Source organism: Anomalospiza imberbis, chromosome 7 (genome assembly GCF_031753505.1).
Source record: "Anomalospiza imberbis isolate Cuckoo-Finch-1a 21T00152 chromosome 7, ASM3175350v1, whole genome shotgun sequence".
Classification (NCBI taxonomy): domain Eukaryota; kingdom Metazoa; phylum Chordata; class Aves; order Passeriformes; family Viduidae; genus Anomalospiza; species Anomalospiza imberbis.
This window is the reverse complement of record NC_089687.1, coordinates 31,496,212-31,521,861: the sequence shown is the minus strand read 5'-3', so window position 1 is coordinate 31,521,861 and position 25,650 is coordinate 31,496,212. Positions and strand designations below refer to the sequence as shown.

Here is a 25,650-nt window from a genome sequence, read left to right as displayed (position 1 = left end):
CAAATCAAAAGTGCAACAGCTAACATTTGCTAATCACTGGTCAGTTGCACTAACACTTTCATCCTATTTTGCTTTATTGTCAAAACTTAAAAATTGGCATCCATATCTCAAAAACATATAGTATAAAATGTGTAGGCAATGCAGTGGATATTAATGTTGAGGGAAAGGCAAATACCAGTCTTATTTTCATTTTGTAACAATGCCAACTCAGCATTCTGTGACACCATTTTGCAATTATAGCAATCAGCTGTTTAAAACCATTTACAAGGTCCTAAATATTAGGGGAGAAGGACACAGGAAAAGCATTCTGCCAAGCTCACTCTGTTCTAGGGAGATATGGCTCTTTTCTTGGCAAAGAGTAAATAAGCATCCAAAGCAGATCTTATGTTTGGGGAAAACAAAAAGAAAAAAAGAAAAAAAAAAAGAAAAAGTAACTATTTTGAAGCTATGTGTATTGAGGAGCATTTTGCTCTGTATGTTTGTAGGAAAGGCTCTGACTCAATTTAATTTGCCTTGTCCCAGTAGCCTGTTAATAACTGTAATAAATTGCTGGTATCAGACACCCAGACTTCACCCAGTTGTTGCTCTAGAAGGTGGCTGGAGCAAATGCTGCAGCTGAACATTGCAATAGTATGGGTAGATTTGTTTGTTAGTAATATTTTGGTGTTCCATTCTGAAGAATACTCTGGTGCCAAGCATTAGGTGTCAGGCCTCAGCCTATCCATTCATGTGTTACTTGCAGTGGTCAAGAAGAGACATTCTACCTTGCTGTCTGACCAGCATAAGGGAGGCTTTGTGAGCGCCTGCCTGTTTCTACTGCAGTCAGAATAAAGGAAATTATTTAACAGGGTGACAGTTCTTTCATGTGCTGTTGTGAAGGCTTTCTTTCTTTACAGAAGAATAGATAATCTAGGAATAATGAAACAGAGAGTACTTGTGTACATATACTGAAGCAAGTGAGCTGTTTGTTCCTGAGGCAATAATACCTAGATGTATTACAGATCTCTTAGGATGATCTCTTCTTCAGGAGACTCTTAGCAGGCTGCTTGTCACAAAAAATATTTTGGTCATACCAAGTTTTGTAAAACAGGAAGAAAAGACAGTTCCAAGATTTCTTCTGTCAGCAATAAAAGCATTCATCAATGGGAAAAGATATTAATCCAGTAAAGAATAAAGGCTTTATTTTCTACCTTTTAGAAATTACTGTGTTTCCATTGTGTCACTGAAAAAGAAGTTAAAATCAGAGTCCTTCTCTCTCTAAACACTTTAGAAACATTAATTAATAAATGTTACTTAATGTTAATGAATTAATGACAGTGGGCTTTAGGGATGCAGTTAACTAAAGCTGCACTGTGCAAATGCCATTCTACAATCTCTTAGGGCAGTAACATGCAGAGAAATTAAAGGGAGAACAATTTCTCGGCACTGCTAGCACTTTCCTTTTTGGTAGATAAATGGTCAGCTGTGCTGTTATCCAACCTAATGCCATCCTGCCCTGAGTGCAGCCCAGTTGTTCAGGACCCTTGCTGAAGTCCCCAAGTTGATTGCCTTGGTGTGTGATTTGTCAGCACTCATTTGTCCCTCTGCCCTGGCTCACACCCGGGACCCAGCAGGTGTGAAATGCACTTTGGAAAGCAACCTCCCCTTTTTAATGGTAAGGGGCTGGCATGGTTCAGGTGGGTGAGAAAAGAGAGAAGGCTCAATTCTGAGCAGCATGACCTCTGTGCCCATGGAAGTGCCCAGCTCCCACCTCCACCCTTGCAATTCAGTCTGTCAGACCCTTGGGTCTCCCAGTGTTAACTTGATGCAGTTTGCTCTCAGCAGACTGGTATGTTTTGGCAGGGAACAAAACCTGAGAAGCTCTCACCCAAGTCAAATTCCCTTTAAAAACTGGACAGTGCTGCTGCTCCAGGGGCTCTCTGTGCCTGTGCCACACACTGAGCGCGCCGTGCACGTGCTGAGGTGTTGTGGAGAGGCTCCACACAGGATTGCCAGTTCTGGTTAATCAGGGCTGTGGTTTACCCCATGCCCTTGAAATCACAGTGGTGACCCTTTTTCACATCTCTTGTTCCACTCAGTGCCAGTGAGTGTGGCAAAGCCACCACATACTCAGAATTTCTCCTACCTCCCAATAAAATCTAAGTGTAGGCTTTATTGGACTCTGAATGGCTCAAACTCATAATGGTCAAAACTTCATCATTCTCAAAAAACAACTGAGCACTTTTTAAACTTTAAACTCTAAGGCAACCTGGATTAAGAATTTCAGACAAGATCTAAAATAAGTGTGGTTTTCACCCAGTGTAACAGCTTGAGTCCTTTCACTCTCTCTTACTGTTAACATTAGAGGCAGGTTGTCAGGTTTGGTTTTATCTGGGCCTTCAGTCCTTTCTTTAAGACCTACTGTTTTATTTAGCTCGGAAGTGTCTAGAACTCTTTTCTGTGTAACTAATATAATAATAATATGAACTGTGATTTTCACTGTAGGGTTTCATATTTTGCTTGTTGCTTCAGAATGAATAATTAAGTTTTAAGCTGTGAAAACTCTTAAAAAATTAAACTAGGCGAGGGATCATGCAAACCACAAGCCACAGCCACATCAGATATTTGACCGATACTTCTTTTATTGGTTTTCTTTTTTCCTGTTTTTTCTAGTTTATTGCATGCAAAATGTCTGAAATGTGGTCTTTCTCAACTGCTGTGAAAGCAAACTAATTCTAAGCAGTATTTCAAACAGCTGCTGAGGGTGGTGTAAGTCCATAATCAGACCTTAAAATTCGGAAGGAGATGTTGCTGAAAAAAACCTACATAATAGCTTGCATTATTTTTTGCAAGTCTTTGGTATCAGCTTGACTTTTGCCTTGTATTGATTTAGTTTAGCATTAAGAGCTCTTTCCAAAATACCACCAGTCTGTAATGATTACTTGCCTCTAAGAAATGGACTTCCATTGTCAGAGGAAATCTTCAGTAGCCGTGTCACAGTGTCTGTGGATCCATATCTGAATGTTGGACTATTTTAACCAGGCACAAGACTCCTGGAACGAGGTGTCTTTTGGTACCTCACCAAGTTACTGATTTCATTTTGAGCTGAGAGCACCTGTCCATATTTCCTTATCTTCCTCTCAGTTAGGGGTAGCAACAGTTACAGCAACACTTGCCTTGCAGTGTTATTCCTTGCTGGAACCTGCCACATTACTGTTGGTAGGCAACTTGATGATTTCACAGAACCATTTTAAGTAAAGCTTTGTAAGTTACAATAAAATTGGAAAGATTACCTCGTGCTGAATTAAGACCAGCATTTCACACTTGACTCCCAAACTAAATAACAGTTTTTTCAGATTTGAATTTGCCCTGATGGGTAGAAGGGAGGAAGAAACATTTGCAAAGAATAGTTAGTTATGATGGTACGTGTCTAGCCACTTGTCTGTTTGTAAAATTTGCTTTAGAAGCTACAGCTCTGTCCCTTGTTTGTGGTGGTACTAGGCATAAAATGAGTGGAGAACTATTGCAATTTCCTTAAGAGGGTCAATGCTCTATTTTTACTAGATTTTCCTTTATATGTATAGATTTTCCTTCAGTGTATGAATATGACTGTATCCCTACTGAAGCTAGTAAACAGTAATGTGAAGGAACTAGGTAAATTAACTCTTGGTATTAGCAATGTGACTGCACCTGCAGGAGTTGAAATTGGCCCTGTGCAGGTGTTCATGGGGCAGGCTGGGGCAGTGAGCAGTCCTGTCCTGAGTGCCAGCTGCCCCTGCCTGGCCTTGCCAGCGAGCCCGGTGACCAGCTGCTTGGCTTCAGCTTATCTGCTGGCCTGGCAGGCTTTATTCTACCTGGCCTGACTCACAAATTCACTGGGATGGTTATTTTGCACTTTCAGATAACATCAGCCTTTGATATTATGTTAAAGTAGAGATCAGGTTTCAGGTGTTAAAATATTCTGGGAAATGATTTCTTGGTTCCGGCAGTCCAATCACAAGCCATGGTTAAAAGGAAGAGCCACTTTAATCTTCCTCCTGGGTGCTGCTGAATGAACAAATCATTCCTCCTTAATTAAGAAGTGATAATATCACTCTCCAGTAATGGAGCTGAACATTGCTGCCATCTAGAATAAAATTTGTTATGGGAAAAAAGAATTCTCCCAGCTTTATAGTTCTGATCCTGTTACTGTGGTGGCTGGTGATTATCTTGTTTGATGGTTTTCTTGCTTTTGCATGATCTAAAATATGTAATTATTGCTTTAGTGTCAATCAGTGTCACAGCTTTTGCTCTTCAACAGCTTGAAGTGAACAGAATTTTATTGTCCTTAACTGTAACTAACAAAAAAGTTAATATTTACTGTGACTGCAACTCCCCATAAAGGCAAATGAAATTGTGAATATCGAAGGGTAGAATTTTGCTTTAAGCTGTTATTCTGTTACTTAACTCAATAAAGTTCCAGATTTGTGACTTTAATTGATGCTCATTTTAACCAGCATAGTCTCAAGTTAGAAAATACTACTAGATGTTAAATATATGTAATATAAAACATTAGAGTTACAGATTCTCCCAAATGTATGGTAATGCAAATTAGAATTTTTGAACATTTTTGTTTCCATAAATGCTCTCAAATGAGAAAACCTTGAAAATTTGTTTCTAAGATTGTAATAAAAAGAAGCTTTTTCTTAACATTTGGAATTCAATCTTAAATTGTGTAGAACATTCAAAAAGGCCATTAAAGTACAAGGAAAATATGTATTTGACAAATTACAGAATAATGTCCATGCAGCAGGAATAGTAAGAGAATAAAACAGTCTTATAATGGGAAAGTTAAAGGGTGAATATGCAAATTTGTTTAGCATACATATGGGAAAATTACAAATGATCTGAACTTATAAGTCAGATCTAAAACTTTTGAATCTGATGCTCATTCTTTTATTTTATAAGGATTAGGGCTTTCTTCTGTCAGTTACAGCTTGAATAATTTTGTTTGTCCCTTTAATGTGTCGATAATTCATCAGAAAAAGCACAATTCATTCAAAAAAAGCATAATTAGATACACAAGATGCAGTCAGTGCTTTAAACAGCAGGATGCAGGAAATTCTGATCTGAGGCAGAACCAGCAAACAGCCTCAGACCAATTAATACATTTGGGGGAGGAGTTGCAGTTCTTATGGAAAACCAAGTTTAAAATAGGAAGTGTGCCCAACATAAAGAAGCAGGTTCTCTATTCTAAGTGTTTGGGAAGGTGTGAGATATTTCCCTCCAGCCCCTCTAACTACTTCAGACAGCTAATTTTTTGAGTAAAGAGGATGATTGTTGAACTTATCCACAGAGATACTATTATACTTAAGTTAACAATTGAATAACATATTCAGTGCTTCTTTTATTTTGCTTTTCTGTAGACAAAACATGGATGCACACTCCTGAAGCCTTATCAAAGCATTATATTCCCTATAATGCAAAGGTAAGAAAATATGAAGTTATTTTCTCCTCATACCTTTAGAATGCAGCACATTCTAGCTTGTTTTTAACTTGACAATTGCAGAGATGCAGATTTGCCAGATAAAATAATGTAGACAAACTTAGTAAATGTCTGTTCTGCAGGTGAAAATGTTCTGTTTTTAATGGCCAGTTGATTCTTGTTCTGGGCTATGGTTTACTAGAAAGCAAGCCAGTGTTCCTTCTCTGCTTGATGATGTTTTTGTAAATGGACGGAAGTTTTGAGTGCAAAGGAATTTAACATCAGTCTGCATGCTTAGAATATTATTAAAATTAGTGACACAAACTTATTTTGAACAATATCAAAGGCAACGAGTAACAACCCTTTCTGCTGGATATATTGAGATATCAAATACTCAGGAAATGTGGTAGAACAATAATGGCATTTTTGCACAGTAAGGCCAGAAGCCTTACTTTTATTTTCTTATCCCAATTACAGTGAGATAAGTTTATATAAATAATGGTTCAATTTATCTAATGACATCCCTTGACAGGAACTGCATCTTACCTAAATACCTTAGAACCTAAGGGTTCCTAAATACTCACCTAAATACCAGTTTAGAAGATAGTTTGCTAAAAGGAGGAAAGAATATGTAGCCATCAGCATAACTCAGAGTAAACCGAGTAATCTGCAATTATTTGCTCAAACTGAGAGTATAATTCAATAAAATTCTATTGTGGGCTGTTATGTATGGTGTTATCTTATGACTGGTATTTCTTAATATAAAAACCTTTCTTAAAATAGTCTTCATAAAAAATCAATGTGAAAATTCCTAGTATCAAAATTTTTTATCTATATGTGTGTGTATATATATATATATATATATATATAAATATTTATTTCATGGACCATAACTCAGGTTTCTACATGAGTGTTCCCTGCTTTTTTATCTGAAATTTTCTTTTGCTTAGCATTGCCACAGAGTGAACAAGAGGTTGTAGTGGGAAGTGGAGTCTCGTTCTCACAGTTGCCAGGTTTTGAATGTGTTTTTGTTCTGTGTGTTTTCCAACTGGATTCCTGTCCAAAGGCTGTATTACCATTTAACTGAATAGCCTTGCCAGACACCTTGGCTTTACATTGCACTTCTTGAGAGGGAGGATTACTTGCTGTGGTCACTGTGCCATCTGCTTTAAGAGCAAGCTGAAGCCGTGAGTTTTTTCAAAGCACTGAACAATGTCTGTTAATTTCTGGTCTTTGAGAGAAAAAAAAACCTCTCTCATCTTCCACGTTTCATTGTCTTGCATAAGAGCAGATCTGGTGAGTAGGTGTCAGTGCAGCTGTGCAGAAAAAGAATTAGAATAAAGAGGATGGTGCTAAGATGGTGGTAACTGTAGAAACAGCAGCATCAGCAGTTTCTGGAGCAGAAGAATGGAGAATTCCAATCTAAAGGAAGTTGCTCTCACCCTGGTTAGGAAGACTATTGGTCCAAAATATCTTTCCACTTATTTAGGCTCATGTGTACCTAAATGTCCTCTCCAGTTCTGCTCCTGTTGTTTATTCCAGGGCCTCTTCCACCTTTGTGGTGGCCTCCAAGGTCTGCCAGAACACTTGTAGGAAACTGAAATTTTAATACCACATATGTTGGGTTTTGGCTTTGTTTTATTTATTGCTTTTTTTAGAAAGTTAACCCATTTTTTTCATTTGGATCGCAGTAGAAAATTCTTACTTAGAACTATCAGTCATTTGATTCAAAACAAGCAAAACATTGCTCTGCTCTGCAACTGGAATGTAAAGGGTATGGGATTCCCTACCCTGTTTATTTATTGACACCTGGAATAAATTCACACAGCTTTTGTGAACTCAGCTGGCATATGCAGGCATAACAATAAAAAATCTAGATTATATTTCCACCTCAGTTCTCAATATCATTCTCATTAAGTTTTGCCATATATTTCACTTGAAGAGGAAAGTATGTATCTATCAGTACCTCATTTGGGGTTTGCAGCATTTTGGGTTTTAAGTGAAATGTCTCATTGATTTGATAACTTGTAACTGTGTAGTGAAATAATGATTAAATGCTTCAGAAAACCTTCATAACTCAAGAATTAAATGAGACTCATTGATTTTTGCCCAAATTGTTCCAATTCTCTAACATTCAGTTCATGTATCTTCCATGTTTGTTGGGAAGAAAAGACACTTGATCTGATTTATTTCAAAAATTAATCATGTGAGAGAAGAATGACATGTTCAGAAAGTCAAATCAGTTTGATGGAAAATAATACCAGAGTTATTTGTCCATGAGCAACTGATCTGTATTCTACTCCACAGTTTTTTGGATGCAGATTACCATGGATGGAAAAGTAGTTTCTGTTCTTTATAAGACACAAAAATAGTTTCTCTGGCACTAATCAGAGATGGTCAGAACACAGGGAGAACTTACTGGGGAAGATGAAGTTTTTTTGATTCCTAAGACAGCACATTGATAAAGCACAGTTCATGAGTTGACTGTTAGTTAAAAAAAAAATCTTAGCAAAGTTAACTGGAAAGTAAAAGAACCCTGCAATATTGACAACTGGCCTTTTTTCTCTACCAGTTGGAGAGGACCTTTATAACAGAGAATTAGTAATGTCATGTTATCTCTTAGAATATGAACCCTCAGGATGATTTATGGCCATAATCCTCTTTGCAAGGAAACATAAACTGAATTGTTTCTTCTGCAAGTAAAATCCAGGAACCATGAGTCTCCTAAGAAAGCCCTGAAATATAAAAGTATCTTGAATTTCTCTCTCTTTCCCAACACACCACATCCTACTTTGCTGTATTGAAATTAACTGATTTTGACATGGTTTTGCATGGTATAAACGAATGAAGATTTGGGCTTTGGGGTTTTTTATTTGTGGGGGGTAAGGGGGATGGGACAGGGGTGTTTATTTTCCCTCTTCATGTTTGTTTTGTTTGCTTTTGTTCAGTTACTGTAATTTTTTTGTGTTTAGTGTTTTTCCTTGCGTCCTTTTTTTTTTTTTTTTTTTTCTTCTTATCTTACTGATGCCTTGGTCTACTAGAAGGCACTGATAATAAGATTCCTCACACTTCAGCATGTTCTGGATATGTGACCTTGTTTTAGTGAAGCCAGGATATTGTCATCAGTTTGTGGTCCTATATTTTTTTTTAACTGTGTCACTATGAATGAAAGCATATTGGTCACACATTTTTTTCCCCCAGAAAGATAGTTTAGAATTTTTATAATATAGTACCAAATATAGACTCATTTTGATGTGGTGGCATGACAGTTTTAATATCACCCAGATATAAAATTCTAAGGCAACCCCAAACTTCTGTGTTAATTTTTTTCTGCAAAGGTCCTTAATTAAGAAGGGATATTTGTGTTATTTTCTATACTGTAAAGAAAAAGCTCTCTTTTGCCCTTAAGGCAATTCTTTTGATTTGAGGCCAGCTTCCTTTCTGCAAAACAAAAGTGATCAAAGTGTGATGTTATAATGGAATAAGACTGCAGCCTTTAAAAAAGCTGGTGGTTGTCATCACCTGAGTGGTGCCTTTCTGCCAATCAAAAGCTGCCCCAACCAACCATGTTTACTGCTTCTCTCTGTAGTAATTGTGTCTGTAATCCCCTGTAGAGTCACTTGCTGATTTTTTTCGCTTATATCAAACCTCCACATGCACAGCTTTCCATTTTGAAGACGAGAGGCTGTGCTTTGCCAGCCTGCTGTTTATGTTGGCTGCTGGCAAGGCAGGGCTCCATGGCTCTGACCTTGCAGAAGTGCTGCTCTTTTCCATGGCAAGTGATGGCACCTTAAACCCTTGGGAGGGCGTTTCCCCAAGAGATGTCACAGCTCCCCAGTGCCCACTGGCCTATTGCTTGCCTCACACTCACATTCCATTTTTTATATTGTCAGCTGCAGATTTGATTCTTGATGTAGTAGTTTCAATTTGAAAGCTTAGATTTAAATGAACAATGGAAAAAAGGAATTTAGTAATGGTCACACTTTATGATCTGGAAGGTCTTTTCCATCCCAAATGATTCTGTGAGTCTGTAATAAAACACACTTGGCAGTACCTAAAACTCTTAGTCTTCACTGTAGGACAATAAACAGTTTATTTAGATTCTCAACTATACGCCATTTCTTATTCCATGTATTTTTTATCATCATTGAATAGAAAATAATACTCTTGTGGAGCAGGCATTTTGGTCAAATGACGTTGTTATAGTAGCAGGGCTCTAGGTGCAGTTCTGTCTTTTGAATATCTACATTTTGCTATCATCAGTGTTATCAAAGCCACATTTTTGTGGCATAAACTGCACTTCTACTGCAGTTTTTTTTTTGCTATTCCTATTGAAATTTTTTCTATCCAGTCAGCATTTCAGCAAACTGATCATGACTATGTCATTAAAAGTAATGAAAAAATATCAAATGGCAAATTGTATGTAGCTTTCCCAAGTCAGCAGAGTTACCAGGCACACTGTTAAAAAGTATAAAATATAGCAAGATATTTCAAACAGAGCACAAAAATGTTGAAAATTAGAAACTACTGCAGTAGAAGAGAAATTATGAGAAATAATGAGTTTTCCTACTTTAAATTTATTATAATTAGAATTAATAACTTAATACCAATTAACTTTCATTAAAGTACCAACATGTCTTGCATGTGATCATAATTAATTTAGCATTTAAGCACAGGAAAGATTAGTTTTGTGAAAATACCCAAATGAGATAGGAAAGCAAAAAATGATAATTTCACAAGGCAATGCAAATTTGAACTTCTTACTTATTTCTGATACATTACAGTCATTAAATTGAGGCTCATTATACTAAAGATGAATAAACATGCAAATGAAATATAAAATATTTAAAGTCTGCAACAGATACTCTGAACAGACTTGGTTTGATTACTCTTACTCTCCAGAAGGGGGTCTCCTTCAAGAAAAGAATCAAATTTATGAGCAATTCCAGTGTTTCTTCTTTAAAGTCCATTTGTGTATATTTATGCAAGGCAGTTTAGTATAATGGATGATGTTTCAATTCTTTCTTTTTCCAGGAAAAGGAAACAGTAGGGTGTATGTGTTTCAGTGAAATACTTGTGGGAGGTTCCAGTTGGAAACAAAAAAAAAAAAAAAAAGACCAAGATTAATTTAATTGGTGAAGTGAGATAAAAAATACTGGTGTCCGTACTATATAAACTCCAACTGAAGGACAAACCAGTAGCTCTTGATCTGTTCTCCGTGGCTGTCATCTTCTTTAAGGTTTTGCTTGTCATTTTTTGGACTTTTCATGAGCTCCACTTTCCTTGAAATTTCCGAGTCCTGCGTGACATAACTTCAGTTACAACTGCGAAACATTTGCAGCACAAGTAAGTTGTGGGAGCTGGAGTTTCTTGGCAGGAATCACAAATCGTTCATACCAATTAATGGCATTCAGCACGCGATCTGAGGAGTCATTAGAGTCCCTCTCTCAGTAATGCAGTATGTTAAAAATGTCATAAAACAGGATGGAGACAGAGCCCCTTGTCTACATTGAAGCTGATGTGAAATCCACCTCAGCCCTAAAGTATTTCCTATCCTGAGCAAGTTTTAGGTTTTCTTTGTATCCAAGCAGTTTCTTTCTCTCACATAAATTGCCATCACATCCATTTATTTAGCACCCTGGCTGCTTAATTACAGTCTTTTCCATTGTCTCTGACTTTGAGCAGTCTAATTTTTACTTCTTCCATCAGAGAAAAAATATTTTTAAACAGCTTAAGAGCTTTAGACAAAATTTTTTGGTAGAAAGTTCTAAAATCAGTTATTTCACACATTGATATGATTTCTAACTATAATCTGGATTGAAAATACAAACCTGCAAATGATTTAGCTTATTGTTGGACTTTGAAACACCCTGAATTTTAGGAAGGGAGAATGTCCTACATATCCTTGAATGCTGGGAGTTATCCCTTGGCTGTCCTGCGTTTGGATTAGGGTTTGCTTTGGGAATTGAAATGGAAGAATCTAGTGTAATCTAAATTGGATGGACCTCTGGAGATGATCCAGTTGATTCCCATCTGAGAACTTATTTCAAAGCCAGGTGGTACAAAACAGAGCCTTATGCAATTGAGCTTTAAATGCCATTAAGGGCAGAGATTCAGAGCCTCTTGGCAGCCAGTTCCAGGACATATTCCCTACCATTCTGACTTCTTCTGCCTCATTTCTAGTTGTAATTTTTTGTAGCTTGTTACTCTCAACCATGCATGCACACTGATGTGTGTACACCAGGCTCATCACCTTCAGGCTGAACAAGTACACCTCCATTTTCCCAGCCATCATCTTCTCTGTTATATTCCCCACCACTTTCAACCCCAGATGAGGTTTGGCTTTTCTAAATTCATTCCTGCATGCCTGGAAAAGATATCTGTATTCCTCCTATGCTGCTTGTCCCATGCTCTCCCCTCTGTATCTCTGCCAGCTGTAGCTGGATGCTCAGTCAGCTGTTCAGGGATGCAGGAATGCTTTTGGGAATTATGCAGTCTGATTGCTGCCTGGCAGAGGAAGGATGATGTTTATATCTTACTAAGAGGTTTCAACCACCATAGCAGTTGATCTAACAACCTTTCTCATGCAAGTCAGGCTTAGTTTAAGCTTCCAAATGTGAATGCAACTTAAGGGAAACAATGAAACTGCAAGGCCTTATTTACCTGCAGGGCCTGAAGAGTTTCCCTGTTGGGGTGCCCGTACAGGGAATTGCTGGATGCTGCTGCTCATGCGGAGCTGGTCTCTTGGTGGCAGAAGGCTGTGCTCAGCATTATGAGCTAGGATTCCAAAGTTCCTGGAGCATGAGTATTGCCAGGTTTCTCACTTTGCTTAGATATGGGGAAGAATTGGGCCTAGGTGTAATTTTAAGCCTTGTGTTTTATTTTACTTCAAGAATGGGTTGTTGTTCTATTTTGTCTTGGAATCAGTTGCAGAAGGGCTGGAATGTGAAACCCCTGGAATTTATATAGCTTCTGGATTGTGAGGCACATAGTTTATACATGTATGGTAAACTTCTTTCTGGCTCAAAGCTTTTTGTAACCTTTTACTACAAGACTGGGTTTCTTAAGTATGTATATTGTTTTGGTTGATTTTGAAAATCCACATCGGGGGTTCCGTTGATTTCTCTGGTATAGAAGACTTATGTGGATGGTGGGGTTAACAGAGCACATTGGTGAACAGCATAGCACCAGAGACCCAACATTCTTTAGGTTATTAAGATACATTCTTTAGGTTATTTTTGTTCTATAACTTATTATTCTTTATGTAGATTATGATTATTATATTATTCTTCCAAATTATAGTTCTTGGTGTAGAAGAGCTGTTTGTTGGAATGAAGAACAGCCATGTGTTTTAAGTGTTAATACAAAAAGTTCTGAAAGTATAATATATTTGTTCTTATAGAAAAGGCTTGGTGAGGTTTTTCTGTAGCAACTCTCAACAGCAATTCTTCATAATACTGCATTTAGAGCACAAGTCCTCTGAGGAGCTGCTGAGGGAGCCCCAGATGCTCCCCAGCTTTTTTCCCCATGGGCACAATAAGGTTGAAGAAAAACATTATTGCTCTCTACATGTACTTGAAAAGAGGTTTTAGACACGTGGGGGTTGGTGCCTTCTCTAAGGTAAGAAGTGACGGGACAAGGGTAATTGCCTCAAGTTGTGTCAGGGGAGGTTTAGGTTGGACATTAGGGAAATTTTCTTCACTGAAAGGGTGGTACAGGCTGTCCAGGGAAGTGGTGGAATCACCAGCCCTGAAAGTGTTCAAAAAACATGTGGTTGTAGCACTTAGGACATGGTTTAGCAGTGAACATGGTAGTGCTGGGTTAACAGTTGCATGCAGTGATCTTAGAGGCCCTTCTCAACCTAAATGTTTCTATGGTTTAGTATCAAATGCAGCACCTGAAGTGTATTTCTAAAGATACCATGTTAACTATGAGTTTAAAAGTATGTTTTGAACAGTTGCATCTCTGCCCTTCTCTGGTATTGTCTCAAAAGAGGTGACCAATGAGATTGTTCAGACAAAAGTCACAAAATCGTTAGAAGCTTCATAGCAGCTTTTACAATATCATTTTCCTACTCTTCAGAGAAAGACTAAGTTAGTATTTGAGTATTAATCTTCTGAAGTCTGTGATAGTCAGAGTCACGAGTTCCTCAGCCCTGGATGAGAGCAGGCACTCAGTGACTAAGGAGCACTGAGTGATCTGCCTGTTACGACAAATGAATAAAGCTCAGAGGTCTGTCCAGTCAGAATTAACAAAGCAAGAAAGAGTGTGCAAGGACCTTCGGGTCAAGAAAGATTTACTCAACCCTCCACATCCCTCTCCTTTCCTTCTCTCTTGCTCACATTTATTCCCTTGCCTCTCCCTAAGTCTGCTTGAAACTGCGAATTAGCCTCATTAGCATCTCCTCTGGGATTCCCTCTGCAGCTCTCATTCCATGAGAGCTGTCAACTGTGGGAATGTGAGGTTTCTGGGAGAAGACCTTTCAGCCTCTGCACTGTCAAGCATCAGGTGAGTTGCATGTCTGGCACTGGAATTAGCAGGGTTCAAACATCTGGATTATTGTCCTTGTGGGCTAGGTGGCCCACAGCTGTTTATAGATCGGTTTGCTTTAAATTAAATCAGGCCTGCAGATGAATTACTCTTTCTTATCTCCCGTATTTAATCTCAGCCTTTCTATAAACTAGACACGGAGCTGGTTTATAGAAAATAAGAGAATGGCACAAGATTTTTAACAGAAAATTCTACAAGGGGATTCAATTTTAAAAACAGAACCAAGACTACAGGAGTCTATCCAACAGCCAGGCTGTTCACCATTCAGGAAAAGTTTCACATATGCCGATCTCCATGAGGATTCATCCTCAATAAACCATCAGACAAACAACCAGCTGCAGTCTCTGACTTTATTAACTTTAATAAAATAGTAATGTGCCCTAGTCAGCTGTGGATCCTGGACTGCAATAAATATTTATCTCAGAAATGCCTCCTTCAGATTACTCTGGCTCAGAAAGGGTAAAACCAATCTTGGCCTCTTTTAAAAAGCATTTTGAACTTTGACTAGGAGAATATTAGGTGTAACTTAATAGAGGAACTAATAATTTCTTGTTTGGAACATAGCAGAGGACAAATATTTAAGTTATTTGTAAAGCTTTGTTGAAATGTTTTGCATTTTCACTAGGAATTATGATGTGCCACTAAAAGGGAATGATGGATTACATTGGTCTAAACCTTCAATCTTTTTTCAGTATTTTCATAACAAATATTCTCTTCATTCTGAATCTTTAAGGAAAATCAAAACAGGGCAGGTCCTATTGTTTTACAAGTTGTTTTTCAATGTGTTGTTGTAGTATTACTGAAAATAGGGAAAATGTAGAAACAAGGATGTCCATGAAATCTTTGAAATGTGAGGAACCAAGGGTTGCATTTGAAGGGAAAGAAAACTTGAAGCATGAACTAGAAAGGTCCTTAAACCCTATCATTGTACTATTGCTGTAGCTCCCAATGCTTCTGAGTAGGGAGAAACTGGGAGGACAGATAAGTAACTCAACAAATCCTGTTAATTAGAGCTAAAAGATTAGGTGGGAGGGAAGTCTTGTTTACTCAAGAGCACAGGTTTATTGTGGAAAAATACATTCAAATCAGGCATTTATAAGTCTTCTTAAGTCACAATTTAGAGGCTATATCCCAACTTGCACTTTATGAGGCATTGAGGACCTGAAACTCTTACAGGCAAACACACTCTCAAAATGAAAAAGAATGCTCCAAAATTTCATGTGCATGCTTAATGTTCAGATTAATCTTAAATCTTAAAAAAAATAGGTATGGATTTGAGGGTTAAATTTTCGGTTTTGAAGACAGGCAGGTGGGAAACAAGCTTTTTTCGAATCTTTGAAATCCACTGAAGCACTCTGTGTGCTGTGTGACAGAACACTTTGTTAATTTTGTGCTGGTTATAGCTTTTTATTTGTGTTAGTGTTTGCTGTTTGATGTGTATGAGGAAGAATAGGGTCGATGTTTTATATTGATTTTCATCAGTAACACTCAGAGGTACTAACTGAAACTGTGCTGTGCATTTCCAAGGGGCTACTGCAATTCATCACAGTTCATTAGATCATAAATTCTTTGAAGCTAAGGGCTATCTTTTTGATGCTTGTTCAGCCTCTAGAATAATGAGAGAGAGGCTGTAGGTGCTACCCTGATGCAAGTCATAGATCAAAGCTCAGAATAAGTAGGCAACAGAAGACCTTGGACTTCTCTCATGAGCTTTCTTCTCAGTTGGGATAATTAAATGATAAATGCAGATAAGAAATGGGTGACTTATTATCCTCAGTGTAAAGATAAGGAACTGAGGTAATACTGAAGCTTTTCCACATATCTGCCCCAAATCTCTGTTCTCAAATCACACCCCAAATTTTGAACTCTGCTTTCATGCCTTGAGCTCAAGATTGTCTTCTCAATACCTGCTCCCTAAGTGAAAAGGATTAGGTTGATATTTAGGGAAGATTCCAGATCCTTATGTGAAGGATTTTTAAGTATAGAATCAGACTTTTCTGATTCTATGTTCACCTAATGATATGAGTACCACTGTAATGATCTAGTCTAGATTAATTTTACCACTTCAGTGCCAGACTTGAGGTCTTTTATTGGAAAACATAATATTTTTTATGAAGTAAGAAGTGAAAGCCAATATTTTTGTTGGATTAATTGCCATTGTAAAATAACTTACAGATTACTTTCCATCTCAGTTATGGTCTCTTAAAAAGTTCATCTCATCTGCTGGTGGATCTAAGATCATGATAATGGTGGTTTCTTTTCATATCTGATGTTGCCAGGTTGAAATATTTTTCAATTTTGCGAAAATAATCAGTCTAATCAGAAAATTCAGCTTTCTATTTTGTACTGTTCAGCAGGAAGAATATTTCCTGTGTTTTAGTAGTGCTCCTCACATTTGTTAAATGATAACATAAAGAGACAGTTATTTGTGTTTCAAATAATTTTTTGAAATACTCTCATCCTAGCCAGATTTTTGAAAAAAAAACTTTGTTATGGATATTCTTCAAGTGCCTGAAGGCCAGGTGTTGAATTATGGTGATCATATCTGTTTTATAGCTGACTCTTATGAGAGATTATGTGTATAGAAGGGAGTTTCTTCTGAAAAACAGATTGAGAGAGAATATAGACAGGCTCATAAAACAGAAATCATCACAGAGAAGACACTTTCAATTCCCTGGAGGAAAAGTGAAAGATCCAGTACAGCTAAACCAACGTAACAAGTGCTTTTCTTGTTGAGGCCCATTGCCTGAGTTGTACTTGCTTTCAGAATCTGTGCTGGAGTTGATGAGGGATTTAGAGTAGCGTTTGTGTTCTGTGCAGCCGCACATTCACAGACAATGAGGCAGAGGTATGTTAAGGGTGCATTCCCAGCCTTGGAAAGGAAGATTTCCAACAGTTGGTGTTTTCCCATAAAAATTTTGAATGCAATTCCCAAAAATCCCTGAGCAGCTTACCTTGTGCTGTAGTCATGAGCCTGTAGTAGATGCAAATACTGTTGAGCTGCTGTGGTTGAAAAGCCACTTCCTCTCCAGCCCCTGCTCTTCATTTGCTTTTTCAGTTTGCCTCCCAGCAAACTGTCTTGTTGCTATTGTCCCTTTTCAGTCCAAATAATCAAAGCACTCAAAACCAGTGCCCTGTCCTTTTTGTTTTATTCCAAGATATCCACTTAAAGATATTTTGTCAGAAATTCAATCATGTTGCAGTTTTAAGGGCATGGCTACTGCTCTGCTTTGTGTCTTTATCTGCTGCGTGGACCTTCTCTCTCTGCAGAATTAGTTCCTTCCACAAGTAACTAATTTGATTTTGGCTTGGCTATTCCAGTCAAATACTCTCTGAAAATTTCTGAGAGTGTTCTGTGAATACAGCAACTGAGAAAGACATCTATATGTGTCATTTGTATAAAATTACCAACACATTTAAAGAAGTAAATTGCGCATAGAAAGTAGTTTCTGGGAGCAAAGAAAAAAAAATCATTTTTAGTTGAACACAGACATTTTCTTGTCCACTTTTATCAAAATGCTGATATTAATTTCTGTGAATATGGTATTTAATTTAGCATATTCATATAGATTAGCCACATTATTGTGAATTACACTTTGCATACGGACTCCACACATTTTCCCACTGAAGCTACATTACTAATAAAACATTAAGATTATTCTTTTTTTTTTTTTTTAACAAATTAAATGGTTCATAGTATAGGAAATCTACAGTTTAGGAAAAAAAAAACAACCAACCAATGAAAAAACAACCAAGTTTCACACTTCATATTCCTTTAATACATCTCAGCACCTGTATCTGCCCTGTGGTGTCCATTATCTTGTCCACAGAATGTATGTATAAATTATTTACTACACACAAAGTTATGACACTAGATTTTAAAGATGATCTTATCTGATAATGATAGCTTAAAAAAAATAATAAATTGAGACTCTGTCCAAAATTTTGGGGTCCTTGAGAAGCTTGCCAAAATTTATATTATATTTCCAAGCTGCTAAAGCATTAGCTGCACATATTCATGGCTCTTTCTTCAGAATAGCTCTTTTTTGGTGTGCTGCTTGTCCTCTGTTTGACAGCACATCGATTCCCTGAATCAGGAATTAAATCAGGAGTCATTTATTCTAATTATGGTGCAGAAAGCCTCGCAGTATTAAAAGTCCTGATTCAGAAGCAATGCAGTGTTCTTAAAATAGGCCATTTCTTATTTCACATTAAACTGGAAAAGGTCTTTAATAAACTGAGAGTCAGGGACAATAGTTATTTGTTCCTATTACTGAGGCTATTTGTGTTGGAATGAGGATTTTTTTTCCTAACTGTGACTTCTGTTTTTTGTCCCACAGGGAATTCCTGTTTCTGTGTTTATAATGTCATTGCATGTTGCCATGGCAAAAGTGTGATAGTACAAATTCAGTATTTTGTTAGTCAAGGACAAGGGAGGTAGAAATTAGATCAAAATAAACTTTAACCACGAAATGGGAAACGTCTGTGGAATTTCATCTCTGCTTTTATGAGCTATTTTTAGTGTTTTCTGGTACAAAAGAATAATTTCAATAGTTTTTGATTTGTATTTATTAACTTAGACGTACTATATATATGTATATAAATCCATCACAATTTCTTCCAGAACTGGTAGAATTTATTTACATGGAGCAGAGGAAAGCTGTAAGAATTTTGTGTCAGCTTCAGTTGCTACAAGCTGAATGCTCGGAATTGCACAATCCCACCTTGAACTGGCACATGGAAACTCCTGGCTGGTCTTGTACGTGTTGTTATGAAAGAAAGAATCTGAAGCCCGTGCTCAGAGCCCTTCCTAACCATGAACTCATGTGGGAAACATCTCTTGGAAGGAGCAGCTGCTCTCAGTGGTGCCATGGCCTGTTTGCTCCCCTGGCTCAGAGGTGCGCCCCAAAAGTTCTGAGTGCACCAAAATGCTCCTGGTTTTAGAGAGCTTCACCTTATGGGTAAAGCAGAGTGATTCTGTCAGTTTTCTGAATTAAAATAGCTTTTGTTATCAAATACTTGACAGCATATCTTGGTTCTTCATAAAGGCTTTTTGTCTCAGTTCAGTTTCCATTCTTTTTGAGGAGATGGGCCTAATACTTGTAACAGGAAAAAAAGTCAGCAGGATAGATGGAGCTTAACAGAGTTCAAGTTTCAGCTTGCTGTATTTTGTAAAACAAAAGAGGTGGTTTCAGGATCTTAATACAGAGCCAACTAGTAGGTGCTGCGTTCAAAGGAACAGTGGGGTTATGAAGACCATGGTGTTAATTGTCAAGCCAGGACAGCAACTTTGGATGGCTTATGCTGGGTGTTCAAGTTGCTGTGATGCAACTTGGGTTCTTCATCTTGCTGTACCTTTAATTGTAGCATTTTACTGGAGAGATGTGTTTTTTGAAGGGCCAGTGGATGTGGAAATCTGTCCTTTCCATTTGGGAGTGCTGAAGAAGATGATCTTTAACCTCAGCTTTGGTAGGGTAGTGGCTCTACACACGTAGTAACAATTAAAGGTTTTCTCCTACAGCAGTGCAGTGAAGTTCCTGCTGGATGGCCAGGGTTGCTGCAGGCATCAGCAGAGGTTAAGGGGGAAGTGAAGCAAAGTGGCCTCTGTGTTCTGAAATTTCTTACACTGCATTTCACATCTGTACAAAGAATGTAGGAGTTGTTGCAATTTTTCAGTTTTATGTTTAAGGTAAATTAAATCACTGCATTGGCATCTGATTCAAGGAAACAAAAAGAAAAAAGCAGCGAATGGTATCAAACCTGTTACATTAAGATATTTGAAAATATCTAGGACTTAATGAAAAGCAGTGTTTTGGTACATTTAAGGGCCTACTTTGACTTGACAATTTTTATGAAGAAATTATGTTTGAGTTAAATAGAGTTGCTGTGGTGCAGAGCTAAGTCTAATTATGAATTGTAAAGCTGAAAAATCTTTCCACTCTGTTATTGTTTACTTCTGAAGCACAAAATTTGATGTATAAAATAATGAATATTAATTATTTTTAGGTGGTTTTCTTCAGTGAAGATAAACTATTTTTTTTTTTCCTGGAAACGATCCAGTCAGGAATATAAATTTTCTAAATTGAGGCATTCAAGTAGTGGGATGTGTCTTCAGTGAGTAGCAGAGGCTTTTCATGTTTGGATATCCTTTCTAAAGGAAGTGTTGGGTTTGATAATTATATAATTAGGTCTGTTTGTCCTGTCTTGATACAGAATGGTTCTTGAGCACACCTCCACCGAATATTGGTTCAGCACTGAAAATTCTTGCAGAACTAAAGTTGTGCTGCATTTTAAGACTGACCAGTCAGTTTAGAGCTGCCAGTTCTTCATTCTTGGAGCTCACAAACTAAATGGAATCTAAAATAATATGAGAGTAACAACAGAGGGTTGCAGGAGCTGACAAGGATGTTATTGAGCATCTGTGGTTGAGTAGCTCAGTCACTTCCTGCACAAGTCAGCAGCAATTCAGGCCATGTGTAGGGTCAAACTAGATCACATTAGTCAATACTATGATTATTGGATGGGTTTTCTCCTGGTAGTTATCCTTAAACTTTGAGGCAGTGTCCAGCTGTGCTACAGGAGGCTCTGCGGAGTTGATGAGTAGTGGCAGGGGAACAGAAGACAGTAATTTGATGCCATTGTTTGGTGTAAGTGTCAATAGTGTGTGGACTGAAGTAAAAGAGCTGTAATAACTTGAGGATGGTGCCTTTGGGTTACTCACAGACATCTCCTGCTGCAGTAAAAGGATCTGACAGTTTTTCCTACCAAAAACAAAATAATGTTTTCATATGTGTAAAAAGCCAAAACTGGAAACACAGAGTGTGTCCAAATTTAAGCACAAAAGATAAATTTTTGAAATGTGTCATTCTTTAATTTACTCCCAATTTTGTCCAGCCTCTGAGAACCGGATTCTTGCATGTGAAGGCTAAAGAACATTGCAACACACATGAGGAAAGAATGCTATCACAAGCACCTGTGTGACCCAGTCACAGCCAGGGAATATATGATGAGAAATTGTTTTCCAGTGATGAATTTTCTCTTGCTGCCATTTTCTCCTGCCCTTGTTTATTACATGCCAAATGTTATCCTTGATTTTATTTATCAGCTATGGGAAGTGCACCTGGGATTAAAAGGAGAACAGACCTTCAGCATGATATACTACTGGTATTAGCATCACTGCCGTTTGTGCACTGGCAAAGTGTTCCCTTTTCAAGCCCTTTTTCCATACATCTAAGTTTTTTAAAAAATTTTCTAAAAGTGACTTGAGTTTGCTGGCCTTTTTTGCTCCAAGCTGGACAGTCCCTAAGACATATCCCTATTACCTTCCTGCTTCTGCCTCCTCACTCAGGGCTGGAGTGAGCAGTCAGCTCCTGCTAACAAGTGTGTGGAGCAGAGCCAGGGAAATGCTCTCTCCTGTCAGTGCCTGAGGTGGGAGTCAGGCTGGGGTAGCTGTGCTGCTCTCAGCCTCTGCCTGTAGTCTGGGTAGCTGTAGGGTGGCTGCTGGTGGTATGTGCAGTGGGAGGTCAGGGTACACCACCCCCAGGGCCTCTCTAATCTTCAGGTGCAGTCTGGCAGCTCTTCAGGGCATGGTTCAGTTTGAAGTGTGCTTCTGAAGTGCTGGGGAGATTGATGGACTGGAGAAATGCTGGCTGGTTTCTCTTGTACAACTGGTGTTTTCTGTAGTGACACTTGACAACATACATGTGTGACCTTTACTCTCTTTCTGTATTCCAGCCTGCTCTTATCTCCCCTGTGTTGGTCCTAGCTGTATTAGCATAGTTTTATCTTTAGAATTAGATGGTTAATACAGAACACAGCTTTTATAGCTGTGTTGCAATCGGATTTGATTTTTTATTTTATCCTTGTTGATAGCCCCCTTAGTATGTGGCCACACTGGAGAAGATTTAAGTTTTGATCATTTACCAAATGTGTCCTGAAGTCTCCTGAATTTCTGCTTACAAACAAGCTGGTTTTGTAATACAAATATATATTCCTATTGTATTTTGCTTTTTGTGTGCCACTTTCCCTTCTGGCTGCAGTGGGACTTGAGGAGGAATGTGACCTTGTGTAATTATTCCATTCTTTGGCCTTTAGGGTTACACCAAGCTGGAATCAGCTGACTTGGCCCACATGTCAGATTTCTTCCAGTCAGCAGCTCAATAATTTCTCTTCTTAGCATATCTGAACTTGGGTTAGAAGATAGGTGTAGGCAGGATTAGGGCTGCCACATGTCCTCAGTTTCTCAGGTGGCTTTGACAGAATATTTCTAGGAATTCCTGTTTCCAGACATTTGGGCAGGAGCCACATCCAGGTGAGGTGCAGTAGTCCAGGGAAATGTCTTTTGTTTCTGTCCTTCAGCTGTCCAAAGATATGTTGAGCTTTAGTTATCAAATAATGTTCTTTATTACTGATTAATAGATCAAGACTGAAATGACTGCTTGTACATTTGATGGTGGAGAGGTCTTAACTTTTGCAGATGTAGAGAACAGAAGAAAGACCAAATTAAGCCAGTGGGGCTTTTTGAACATAATTATTTTATGGTCCTTTCTGTAATACTTTGTTTTCTCCCTAAATAATTCAATAACTTATTAAATATATTTTTCTTTCATCATATCTTAATTACTGTAAATATTTTCTATTGGTTGCTGTTTTCTATTGGATGAAATGCCTGGTAATATTTGATTTCCATTAGATAACCTTTATTTTTATTTTTTAATTGTGCATTCATCTTTCTTCTTTGCCAATAGTACTTGAACACTGCCTCAAAAAATACCTAGAATTTCTTTGCTGTGTAAGGGCCACCACTTGTACAGAACATTAGATGTCAGGCAAGCAGGGGATATTCAGGGAATGTGCTGATGTCTGTGCCACTTTGCTGCCTCAAACTCCCCTATGGTGAGTTGGATTTCTGCTCTCATTTGAGTGGCAATCATGCCTGGGAGTTGTTTTTAAGGTGGCACTAGGAAAGTGCTCTCCAAAGGGGAAAAATCCAATCGTTTATGTGCTCTGGCAAAAACATGTCTTTGTAGATAACCAAGGAAGCTGCTGCAGGTGAGGAACTGGACTGTGAGGTGGGGCAAGAGAAGGAACCCAAAATACAAAGTTTTGTGGTTTGTTTTATGGTCCCTATTGTCCTTCTGCTGGTTGAATGATGGAGAAGGCTCACGAGAGCAAGGCTGAGCAAAATGTCTGCCTGGGCTTCTGGAGCGGTGAAAGCTTAGACATTTGTACAGAACTGGTCCCTGCTCTCTTTCATTCTTATTTTATACTCCATTGTTCTGGTGTTCTCACAATGAGGATACATTTGTCTTCCTTTCATCAGTAAATCAGGATCCCTGTAGAACTGAGGAGGTAGAAGGAGCTAATTTGTCAAAAGCTGGAAGCAGGTATCCAGTAATTTGGCATTGTTTTTTTTTTTTTTCCCTTTCTTTATTATATGGATTTGCTAAGTACTGTTTTCATATAATTGCATTTAAGTCTGCATAAAAGAGAACTTTTTATTGTTCAGGAATTTCAGAGTAAAAAAAAAATGTGGCACTGTGAAAGACTGGGATTTTTTTCTAAGATTGAAATGTGATGACAAAGGAAAACAGATGTTGTTTTATTATTAAAATATCCTACACTGCTCTCTACTGGAAGAGTGGAAGTCTACATTAAATTTTCAGAAGTGCACCTGAAACTATTTCTTAATCAAGAGTCAAGTTTATTAATTTTTTTAGTCTGGTAAAACTATATTTTCATAAGCATGCATAGAGGTATTTTTTCTCCCCTAAGCTCTGAAGAAAAGCACCTGGATGTGCTTTGTATGTAAAGCCAATAAAATGTTGAGGGGCAAAATGTAAACTGCCAGGGGAAGAATTACTGGAGAGTTTCTTGCTAATGTCAAGGAAAAATAATGCACTGATAACCTTAACAATTCACCTGGCCTTACTAAGACCTCTTGGGCACGTCAGAACAGCAGCAGGCTTGTCAGAAATGTAAGGGATTCTAGATTCCTGAAGTTGTCTTAAATTTGAATTGGCCTTTAATTGAGCCAGCAAAGTAAAAGATTATTTACCTTCTATTTGAATAGTTTTTCCAGCCTAAGCACATCTCTAAAAGCAATTTTAATAACTTCACAATGGAATTGCACCAAAAAAGTCTTGCTCATGTTAATGCGTAGGGAAATGTCAGCTACGTTCTGACAAAGATATTCCCCACAAAGGGTCTGTCTGATGGCTTGTTGTGGAAGACAGCCCTCCTGGCCATTACAGGGCTGAATTGTCTCTCAGTTGCTGTCAGTGATAAAACCACTGTTGATTTAATATGTTGAAATAGTCTGTTAATTCTTTGCAGCTGCATTATCTTGCAAATCTTTGCATGTGGAGTGGACACATCTGGTTGTGTGCTAATATTAGAGTAGAAACAGTTTGATCTGAGGAGTTTTTCTTGTATGTGGCTGGCCAACAGCTCACTTTCTTCATGGCAGACATCACTGTACATGAAAGGAACACTTAAATTCTGACTGATAGGGTCTGTTGGCCTCATAAGAGTAATTTCTGTTTGCAGACAGCTGTAAGTGAAATGAGAATGAGTAATATATTAGGAAAATAACTGCTCGTCAGTTTTGTAGGGAATATGTTTGGAAGAATGGCAGACTGCAGTGAAGAATGTGTGGTAAAGGAAATTGCTTTAGCTTGTTTTATGTTATGCAAAATATTAAATGTCGTCTTCTTCCAACTTTTTAAAGTATCCAACGAAAACTCAGTATGATGATGATGAACTTAATAGTAAACAACACATAAATATTTTAGTCTCTTGGCATGCCTAAATTATGTATTGTGTCTGTTTGAATAGTCATATTATGCATGGAGTACACCAGCCTCAAGAATAATGTTTTTGCTAGCTGCAGACAGCAAATAGATGTAGCAGTCATGTGTAAACATTTTTCAGCTGTATTGTGTATTTGAACACATTATTTATGTAAAGAACACTTAAGCATTTAATGAGTTTATTAGTTTGCATTTAGGATTAATAGTGAATGATCTGAAGGGAAACTTTTATTTTCTGTTTCCCTCTTCTGCAGTGAAGTGTAGGAGTTGTGTTAGCTTGACTCTCAGAAACCACTTAGGTTTCATTTGCTGGTGGTTCTGCATGAGTCAAGTTGCAGAAGGGAACCTCAAATGCTGAAAACAAATACTGACTTGCCAAGTTCCCATCTAAAATTCTGGATCACTACTGCTCCCTAAAGGAGCCTGGGCTTGAAAAGGGAGGTTTTGCATTTACCCCTTTTGCTTTGAAATTTTTGTTGCAGAAACTCTTCCATGCTAAATAATTGTATTATTCATGCCACAGCTGGACCAACTTCCTGATATAACAAATTTTTTCTCTGTGCTTGTGAGAGATTTAGTGAGAAAAATCTGCTGAAAAGACCATGATAAAATAGCCACCTTCCCATTTCATCAGGGTGGTGAGGTTCATTGGTTGTTGGTGGCTTCCCCTAGAAACCCTGGTGGCAGTGTGTCTGCTGTGCCAGGGGTTGTACAAACGGCATGGTGACCTTGGCAGCTGAAGCCCCAGCTTTGCAAATACATCTGTTTGCTTAGCCTAACTATCGTGAGTAATACCACAGGAATTGGCACCTGATATTAAACACAAAATTATGATACATGAGATGG

General features: G+C 37.9%; 1 protein-coding gene across 4 annotated transcripts in view; it reads left to right on the top strand.

Moving 5' to 3' along the window:
• GULP1 (GULP PTB domain containing engulfment adaptor 1) overlaps positions 1-25,650 on the top strand; it is a 169,770-nt gene that overhangs the window by 98,760 nt on the left and 45,360 nt on the right. For all 4 annotated transcript variants that reach the window (XM_068196389.1, XM_068196388.1, XM_068196386.1 and 1 more), the window contains one exon: positions 5,385-5,446. In XM_068196389.1, the coding sequence (XP_068052490.1) occupies positions 5,385-5,446 (62 nt within the window). The remainder of the gene's footprint in view (positions 1-5,384; positions 5,447-25,650) is intronic.